At 31.7% G+C, this 10,429-nt stretch overlaps 1 protein-coding gene across 1 annotated transcript in view; it reads left to right on the top strand.

Annotated features, from left to right (window-relative positions):
• Brinp3 (BMP/retinoic acid inducible neural specific 3) overlaps positions 1–10,429 on the top strand; it is a 237,490-nt gene that overhangs the window by 183,272 nt on the left and 43,789 nt on the right. Inside the window, exon 4 of the mRNA XM_033761966.1 lies at positions 5,369–5,559. Within this exon, the coding sequence (XP_033617857.1) occupies positions 5,369–5,559 (191 nt within the window). The remainder of the gene's footprint in view (positions 1–5,368; positions 5,560–10,429) is intronic.

The following is a 10,429-nucleotide window of genomic DNA, read 5'->3' as shown; positions in this document are numbered from 1 at the left end:
AGAGAGAGAGAGAGAGAGAGGGACTGTTCTTCTAAAGGCATTTCTCTGTTCTCTTCCCTTCCTTTTCCTGTAGGTAAATATTTAGATGTCTTTTGTTAATCCTTCCAGTGTTTGTTTTGTTTTTAAATTAAAAAATGCATATATTTATTTGTATCTCCCCTTTTGCTTTTTCTCTTTCGGTTTTTTTAAAAAGTCATTTCTGAAACATTTCATTTACTATACTTTAACTTGATCATGCAAGTGTGTAGGTGTGATATGCATATTTCTGTTTTCCTGTTGTACAGTAATCTACCCTATGACTGTAGCATCATTTAATTGCTGTGAGTAGGTATTTGTATTGTTTCCAAATCTTACAGATAAAATAACAACTAGAAAACGTTTGCACATTTTATCCAGTATATCTTTAAAAGATTAAAAGTATATACTGTAAAATATTCTTAAAAGTAGGACTGCCAAGTCAGTCACTACAAGTGATTGCCAAGTTTCCCTCTGTTTCTACCATTTTGTTATCTCACCAGCAATATGGCCGGAGACTCCTGGCTTTCAGAGAGTTTTGCTCAGGTTGTCAAAATTTTAAAGTTTTAAAAATTTCATAATAATGAAGTAACATATATTTAAATTGGTATTTCTCATACTATATCTCATATTAAATAGCTTTTCAAAATGAAAAGGATTATTTTATCTATTCTTACTTGAATTCTTTTCTTCTCTTTTTTCTCTTTTTTTTTTGTCTGACTTTCTTTCATTTTCAAGAGCTCTTGAAATTTTAGAGGAATAAACACATTGGTTGTTTTATAAGTTTAAATATATTTAACCAATGTATAATTTGTTTTATTTACAATGTTTTTGTTAGCTAAAAATATCATGTTATCTGATTTAATTAATTTCATTAGATGTTGATTTATTAGTTAAAAGCACTTGATTAGTATTTTCTTTTTTTTTTTCATTGGACTTGACTGGGCTTATTTCACTAAAGGTTTATGTCTCTAATATGTTTGGAATTTATTCTAGTATACAACCATATACTTTATTATTTTATTTTATATTTATTTTTTGGTACTGGGGATAGATCTCCGATCTTTAGGATTGCAAGGTAAGTGGCAGAACCACTGAGCTAGATCCATGGCCATGACTCTTTTTTCAGATGGCTGTTTGTGGTGTCACAGTGTTATTTTTTTAAGTCTATAATTTCCTTGTGCATTCATAAACCAATCTTACATACTGCTAAATCCAAGATGTATTTATTATTTTATGGATGCTTTCTCTTCTATTTATCTGCTTATTCGTAGATAGGTAGATAGTAGATAGATAGATCTTTAATCATTAACTCTATAACACATGTACATATATAGTAAAATGTTCTCAGTCTTGCTTACACTTTTGGAAGGATTGCCTAGTAAATTTTACTTGATGATTTTTTTTCCATTTAAAATTTATAATTGGCATGATTAGTTCCAGGGAACAAAAAAATGACTGATTTTTTAAAATATTTTTGTGATTTATTTTCTCATTTTTAAAATTAAGTTTATTAGCACTTTTTAGATACACAGTACAGTTCCATTCATCATTGGGATCTTGTACCTTTACACAATGTATCTTGGATCTTGTTTTTTCCTCATTCCCTTAGCTTCCCTTCACCCCTGACCCTTCCCTATTTACAAAGACTTTATTTCCATTTTTTCATTTTCTCGTATTTTTTCTTTCCTTTCCCCTACCCTTCCCACTTCCCCTACTCCTTTAGCCCTTTTCTTCCTACATCACATGATGAGTTATACAATTTGAACTTTTTTGCACTTTTAGTAAGTGAAATAAATAGGATGAACATGTGTAAATACCAAATAGTTTCTCTGGTGTTCAGATTTTTAAAAAAGAATACATTATACTGCACTTTAAGATAAAGAAATTTGATGTATTTAATGTTAAATATTACTGTTGGAACAAAAGTCAAGCCACCTGCTGAAATCTATTTGTTCAAAATGAGCACTTATTTATAAATTTGATGATATAAAATTTGCTTTTTCTTTCCATTTTCAATATGTGATCTTATCCTTCATTGTAAATAGAATCATAACTTGGTACTTGACTGTTTTAAAATGCACCAAATTCGATACGCAACATATGACATGTTTTTGATGATTTTGTATTGCTATTTATAAATTATGTTATCTGTTGTGTGCTTTAATGACCATTTCTAGTTATTTGTGTCAGTTTTATCCTCAGCTCATCAAAATGAACTTGGATTTTATCTTTCTTTTTATTTGCTCTGGAAATATTTCCAAGAATATAAGATTGCTCAATAGTTTTATATACCAGGGTGTTAACAAAATTTCTCTGTGAAATATTATGATCCATGTTGTGAGAGCATTTGCTTGTAGATGTTTTGTGACAATTAAACTTATTTGCAAAATATTTTACAAAATAATTACTTTATGTTTTCCAAAAATTGTTGTTTCATCGTCTCAATTTCTTACATAATTTTCTTTATGGCAAAAAAAGGTAGGTTTACTAGTTGTTTGTATATTTTTTTCCATTTTTTAAAAAAGATTACTTTTGAATTTGTTACTAATTTCTACTTTTAAGAAACTCTTTGGTACATATTTTTACTTCTTTAGTTATCTTCTTTTTATATAAATTATTTCAGTCATATTCATCTTGATTTTAGTGTTATACATTTAACTCACTTACTTTCAATATCTATATAACATCTTATTTAATATTATGAACATTTCCCTGAACATTAGATTCTATCCATTAAATTCTGACAATTTATAAACTTTCTTTTATTTATCTATTCATTCAGAATTTTACAGTAATAATTTTCTATACAGAATGACTTTTTGCTTTTCTATGAACTTTTACCATATTTTAGTTAATTGATTATAATATTTTCAAATATTTATTAACTAAGAATTTCTTTGCAATAGAACATATTGTCTCCTTTATAAATATTCATTTTACCCTAGAATAAGGGTGGATGAAAGTTTTACAGATGTGAAAATAAGAGCTTGAAAGTGAGTTTTTTTTTTACTCTATTATAACATTTAATATTTGGTTATAATTTCTATTTCATCATATGAGTTTTATAGCTGTCACTAGATTTTTTCCACCATGAGATAAACTTACATCTAAGAAATGAGTAATAAAGTCTCCTGCTTTTAGCAAAATATATCTATTACTCCTGTCATTTGTCCTTTATGAAAAGTGTTACTTTAACACAAAATACTGATTTTGGTGAAGAGTTCTATATCATAGTTTTCTTTTTTTCCTCATTTAGTAGTTTTTGTCATGAAATTTATAGATCCTATATTAAAATCATTACTATTGTTTCATCTTTTAATATTTACCAACATGTCTTTTAGTTTTACTTTTAATCTTTTTAAGATATATCACTTGCATAAATGATAGAACTTTGCTGTGAATTCTCAGAAAACCACAGAACAATCATTCTTTTTCCACCCATGCAGAGGATGTTTAATTTGCTGTTCTCTCACAATAGTCACAGGGGTGCATTTTTCACAGAATCAAAGGTCATTCTAAAGTCATTCTATGCAATTTCCACAATTTGGTGTTATTTGGGAAGTACAGAATATAAGTGGAGCTTTTCATTTTTCTAGTTTTATTAGTATTTTTATATACAGGTTTCCTCTCACTTTCAGATGCTCACATGCACATTCCCTAATGATATTGATAATTCGACCTACCAATTCAGATCCATGCAGGACATTTTGTTCTTTAGCTCTTCTATTAAAATCTTGATTTAGTGTTCGCATGTGGCTGTTCAAATCAAAGGTGAGAATCTGATTTTCACAAGTAATATTTGTCAACACCTAATTCAAGTCTAAATTTGTCTGATCTCTTACACAGACATATGAGCACTTAGTTAAGATTGGAACATCATTTGTGAAATGTCATTTAAAATTGATATTAATATAAATATAGAGAAGAAATGTAAACTCTTGTATTAGATGATCTTATTGGCCTCTTATAAAACTAGTGTGTCAGTTTGTAAGTTGGCACATGCCTACAAAAACAGATGCATTCCTGAGAAAGAGAAAAAGCAGAAGTTTGACAACTGTGTGGAAGATGAATATCTAAAAATATGGAAGTCTGAGGATAACAGGTTTTTTATGTCTAACTCAAATGACATGCATTTGCATTAGCATTTGAACACTGACAATCACAACTTCTGTATAGCATACTTTAAATTTAATCATTAAAAAAATCCATTGCCATTTTTTAATCTTCCATGGAGTTTATACTGTTTCGTAGAGCTTATTAATATAAAATATTTAATACATCACATGTAGAGAATTTCTGAATTTATTACTAACATGTAATTGCTTAATCATCTATCCATAATTGTACTTTCACTTCATTTTAAACATACAACTGAAGACTGCTTATGATTTGGTATGTTTTTTTTTTTTTTTTTACCGTGGATTGAACTCAAGTCCTTGGGCTTACAAGGCAGGCCACTGAACCACTAAGCTAAATCCCCATCCCTCATGTTTCCATTTTGATACGTTGTTCTGTGTTTTTAAAATTTCTGTGTTAATATAATTATATTCAACTCTACTAATATACATCTATTTTTGGCTATTTGAGTGTTAATTAAGCCAAACCACACACACCATTCGATGAAATCCAAATAAATTGTTTTACACATGCTCAATATTCAAAGTTCACTAAATGTATATTTAAAAAATTGCACATCAACTGGATACTGGATAAAGAAGTGTTTTTTTAAAAATAAAATGTAGTACTACTCAGCCATAAAGAATGATTAAACTAGAGACATTTATGGCTAGGTAGATGTGCATTGAGACCATACATTTAAGTGAAATTAATAGGACACACATGTATAAATACCATATAGTTTCTCTAGTGTGAAACACTAAAAGTGTAAATAAGGATCAAAATGTATAATTGATATTGTGTAACAGGAAAAAAGTTCTTAAGGTGTAAGGGAAGTGGGAGGGGTAGGAGAAAAGTAAGAAGGGAAAATAAAAAATATGAGAAAAAGAAAATTATGGAAACAAGGTCTTTGTAAATAGGGAAGGGAGGCGGGGGTGAAGGGAAGCTAGGTGTATTGGGAAAAAATAAGAACCAACACCTGTCATGTAAAGGTACAAGATGCCAATGATGAATGTAACTGTCCCATATACCTAAAATGTGACAATAAAAAACAGAAAAAAATAAAATCTAGTCACTGGAGAAATTATTAATAAATGAGAAACGATGGAACTCTGAAATTTTGGTGTTATTCACTCTTTTGCTTCGTTACACTCCTGTAAGTATTCTCGCCTACAAGTAAGTGAAAACCTAATGTCTGTGAAAAATGGAATAATGTTCAATATTATTAATGCAGGAGAGGAGTCACTCACAATTTTTGTGGACAAGCGGAAGCTGAGCAAGCGATCTGACGGGGGTGATTCCAGCACCAACAGCTCTTCTGTCTCTCTGGAAACCCTGCATCAACTAGCTGCTTCCTACTTCATTGACAGAGACAGCACCCTTCGGAGGCTTCACCACATTCAAATCGCATCCACGGCCATAAAGGTAAGAATGAGTTTATCCTAACAGCGTCTCGTCCTTCTGTTTTTCCATCTCCAGAATACCTTTCTAAATAGTCACTTTGCCAAGTGGTTTAAACAATTGTATTAAAAATATATCTTGCAGTCCCCTTCATTTTGAGTTACGTAACATATTTAAAGTGCGATTGTGCGAACTTTTCACTGTGTCGATGATTTTCATGGCCAAGTGCAATGGCAGTAAATTTTCTAAGTTTATCATCGGGTACACAGACTTTCTCACAGAGCATATTTGGAAACAATTTTGTTTCAGTGTCATGGATTTCTCTTGTAATTTTATATTACGTATGTATTTTAAAATATTATACCAAGAAGATCATTTGCCAGGCGCAAAGTTATCTATGGCACAAAACAGCATTAAGGGAAACTGGCTGAGGAAGTATTCTCCTCAAGGTCTTTGAGATACTGTCAACAAATTGAAGTGCTCGTTTGTAAACTTCTAGAAGTCAAAATACATTACGAGTTAGAACTTTCGGACCAATACTATGTTTTCCCAAAGAATCATATGATTTTGTGTACAATAATGTTGAGTTTTTCAACCCCCCAAAAGGGTAAGTAAATAAAATGCCTCTAATTTTAGAAAGGAAGCTGAAGGAAAGAAAATTACAGTGGACTATGCATGCTGAGAGTGGAAAGTTTCAGTTTTCCGTACAGGAACAATGAATGTTTAAACATGTTTTTCTATCATACTATGTCATCAAGTTATTTTCTCTGGCTAGTGCTGATTGTAAAACTAATCAAACAAGATTTGGCACAGCAGGATCCTAGACTGCTAAAGTGAAATAAAATATAAATATAATATAGGAGGGTTTCAAATCCAACCTTTTATAGTTAATACAAAAAACAGAATTCAAATATATTATAATATTCAAATTAATGCATATTTTTCTGTTTTTTGAATAGTTTTTACATTACTTCAATAACTTGGTGATATTATAAGGCATTATCCCTAGGTGTATCTTTTGTTGAGCATATACTGGAGAAAAATAAAAGATGTTATGGAATTATACTTAGGTTAAAGGTTATAGAAATAATAGTCCAACATTCTAACATCCATGTCTTTAATATTTCTAGTAGACAGGATTGGGAAGAAAGATTTTTGTAGATGTAAACTATGCAATATATTTGGTCTGCCTTCTAACTGGAGGAGTTATGCTATATTGAACAATCAGTTATATAGAGCTAATACTATTTAGGCTATATAGATAAAAATGTTTCCAGCACAAAAGCAGATGCCTTAGCTAATTTGGAAATGTGATAAGGTAGAATATTGTTAGAGATATGCAGCTTAAGGACCTTGTGAAGAAATAGACTTTTTCAGAAATCAAATTTAATGATATAAACAGTAAGAAACTATTTTCGTATCATAGTGTTTGTTATATGCTTATTGAATTTTTGGTTTAGAAACTCATATAATTATACAATAGTTTTACACTTATATTAATCCAGAAATATTCCTATGCAGTTCATGTCTAAACTTAGTACTTGTACGCTTGTCCCTAACTACTAAAAGCACATATTTTCATGAGCCATCCTATTGTATACAGATTTTGGTCTCAACTTCTACTGGTGCAACTGGGAGTAAATCTTCATGAAGCTTGTAATCTCATTCTGTAGTAAGAATGAGCCTTCAAGGAGAAGTTGCTTTAATAAGAAGTGATATAAGAGCGCCTGAGAAAATGAGAAAAGCTTAAGATTAATGTTGAGAGACTCTTACAGAGCGATAGAGAATGCCTTGTTCCTCGTGAAATGGAAGGGACATCTAGAGGACAAATAGAAGTGTTGTGAAGCGTGTGTGGTGTGGCTGCAGACAGGAGGGAAACGGGGATTTCAGACCAGACACAAGAAGCAGATGATCTGGGAATGAAACGAGGAAAGATTTTAGATAGGATCATTCAAATTTAGTTCTGTAAGAGACGAAAACAGGAAATGAGATGCTTTCTAACCCAGATATGAATATAGGTGCTTTGTGCAAGAATGAGGTAGTGGGGCTTGTAAAAGGGGAGAGGGGCATTACACAACTTTTAGCTATCGTTTACATATTTAGTTGTTTATTAGCTGATTTGTCTATGAGATATGGTCTCGCTATGTAGTTCTAGAAGGCTTCAAGCTCACCGTGTACTTCAGGTTGACCTTAAACACCACGATACTCATTCTCTCCAGTGCTATCTGTGCCACCATGACAGGCTAAAAAATTGGGATTAATTTAGGCCTGAATGAAATTCCTTTCTGATGCAGTTAAATTTTTCATTGACACATGATTCTTCAGGACAGGATGATCCCAGTCACAGTGAAGGGTCCAGGGAAAAGCTGCTTGTTAGTATACCGTGTTCACCAACAATGGAGCCAGACCAGACACCTGGCGTTTCGGGTCGATAGATGTCTTTGACTAAATGCACATTCCTGCCTGCAAACTTTCTTGGAGAATATCATTTGTTTTCGTTGCAGTTTAAATTATCAAATGTGTCCCTGCACAGACAGAAGACACATCTCCTCATGTATGGCTCACCAAGATTTTAAATGTTTAATATAAGCATATAGAGTGTGAGGGTCTGAGTAGGTGTGAAGGATATGGGTAGGTCAGATCGTAGGGCATCCAGCCACTAAAATCTTTTATATTCAAATAGTGTGATACAAACTACTTTTGAGGTATCTTTCAACCAAGAACTTAACCCTAAGTCCCTGTAATTTTAAATCACTGCGTTTATATTTTCAAAAGTCAATCTACCTGTAGGAAAGCACAGATTTCTTTGATTTGGTGATAACAATTTGTGCTTCATGTGCTGTGTGGTACACGTTTAATTTTTTGAATGAAACCAAATATTATCAACCCTTGATTCACAGAATTTTTCAAGACAAAGTATTGCTTGAAAACAAGTACAATTATCAGATAACAGCAAAAATATAATTGCATCTTCAGTATGATTCAAGCTTTTAAAATGTGAATTTTGAAAAACACAGAAGATTGGGGCAATTACTATTAGTGGTGAGCCAGTTTCTAGTAAATGGAATAGAGCAACTTGTCATTTTCAGCTCTCATAATTATGAAAGTAAATATGAACTGTAGTTCATTAACACACCTGTAAATTAAAACACAGCAGCTCAAACACTGATGTAGCTTATTTAATTGGCATATTAGTGCAATTAATGAAAATTATACAAAATAGTATTTCTAAATTTTATTGTAAAAGCATGCCATATATACAGATTTGGCTATTATCTTCGGAAGATTCAGTTCAATTGACTCAAATAAAGTTGAGTCACTATCATATCTTTTTTTGAAATCACCTGATAAACTTAATGTTATGTAACTGACATTAAAGAGAAACTCAAAACTGAGTTATATATTTCTGGGGACATTTAATATGTCAACTGTCTTGGATTTTGGCAAATACCCTTTACTTTTTTACTAAGAAAACACTTGCTGGTATATTTTAGAGGTGCACAATAATAACCTTCATTACAGGGAATTTGCACCTATGCATGGTACTTCCCGCCCCCTCCCTTTTTCCCATTCCTCCCTTCCCCTCACGCTTCCTCTGCTCCCTAGGTACAAAAGCTTGGCTTCCATTTTGTCCATTTTCAAATTTGTCCTTCGTTCCTTTCTCCTTCTCTCCATTCTTCTTCCTCTTCACATTTTCTTACCATTTCCCAATATCTATTTTCCACTGTACTCCTTCTTTTCACTTTTGGTTTCTCACACCAGAGAAACAGCGCAGTATTTACATGTGTGTGTCCAGTTTACTTCACTGAAGAGCATGGTCTCAAGGTGCATCAAGCTGTCCTTCTTTACGGCAGACTAGTAGTTTATTGCATACAAAAATGACATAATGTTTATCCATTCATTGGTTGATGTCATCGGGGCTGTGGGGAGACAGGAACCCTTTCCCACTGTTGGTGGGAGAGTAGACTGGATCAACCACTGTGGAACTCAGTGTGGAGATTCCTCAAAAAACTATTTTGGATGCTGGATACTAGCAAATGATGGAGACACAGAGATTTGCTGTGCAAAAAAAGAACAACAAATTGTTAAAGATATTTTAAGTTTTCTCTTAATCATGAAAACATAGTTGAAAATCAGCAAAGGTATTATAGATATAAACAACAATATTATTCAAGACATCAAAACATAGAAGAATATTAGAAATATTTCAAAACTAAGTATTGTAACATGTTTCTAAAATGATCATTGGCCAAACAATAGATTAAATGAAATATGAGAAATTATGAAATTATGAGAATATAGCTTTGAAATTTATCAAATGTTCTTTTATTGTAATTTAAATGAATATCGGTGCCAGTGATTTTACTAGTAAAATAGCAATAAAACAATGACAAGGAAAAAAATGAGACAAATAAAAAACAGACAGAAGGAACAAAAAACATCAAAATGAAAATCAAAATTAGGATACAAAATGAAAACAAAAAAACACAAAACTTTAAAAATTCTATAGAAGTTAAATAAATATTTAAGCCAGAATTACCAGAACACAAAGGAATGAATAAATTACCAAACTCAGAAATGAGGCAAAAACATATTAGAAATCACACACACGTGAATATTAAAGGACATACCATGAACAAATGTGTGCCCATTAATTTGAAAATAATTGGGCACATTCCTGAAAAGACACTAATTTCTGAAGTTCATTGAAATAGGAAGAAAACATCCAAAGGGAAGGAGAAGGCCAAGGGAAAGTGGGAGCACTAAGTGAAAGGAAAGAAGGAGAGGAATAAATATGTGAAAAGGAAAAAAAGGGAAACAAAGTCTTTGTAAGTGGGGGGGTGAAGGGGTTGAATGGGGAAAATAAGAGCGAAGATACAGTATATAAAGGTAC

This window comes from Fukomys damarensis, unplaced genomic scaffold (genome assembly GCF_012274545.1).
Source record: "Fukomys damarensis isolate Sample0158 unplaced genomic scaffold, DMR_v1.0_HiC HiC_scaffold_11, whole genome shotgun sequence".
NCBI classification, from domain to species: Eukaryota; Metazoa; Chordata; class Mammalia; order Rodentia; family Bathyergidae; genus Fukomys; species Fukomys damarensis.
Note: the sequence above shows the minus strand (reverse complement) of the source record. Positions and strands in the feature narration are given on the sequence as shown.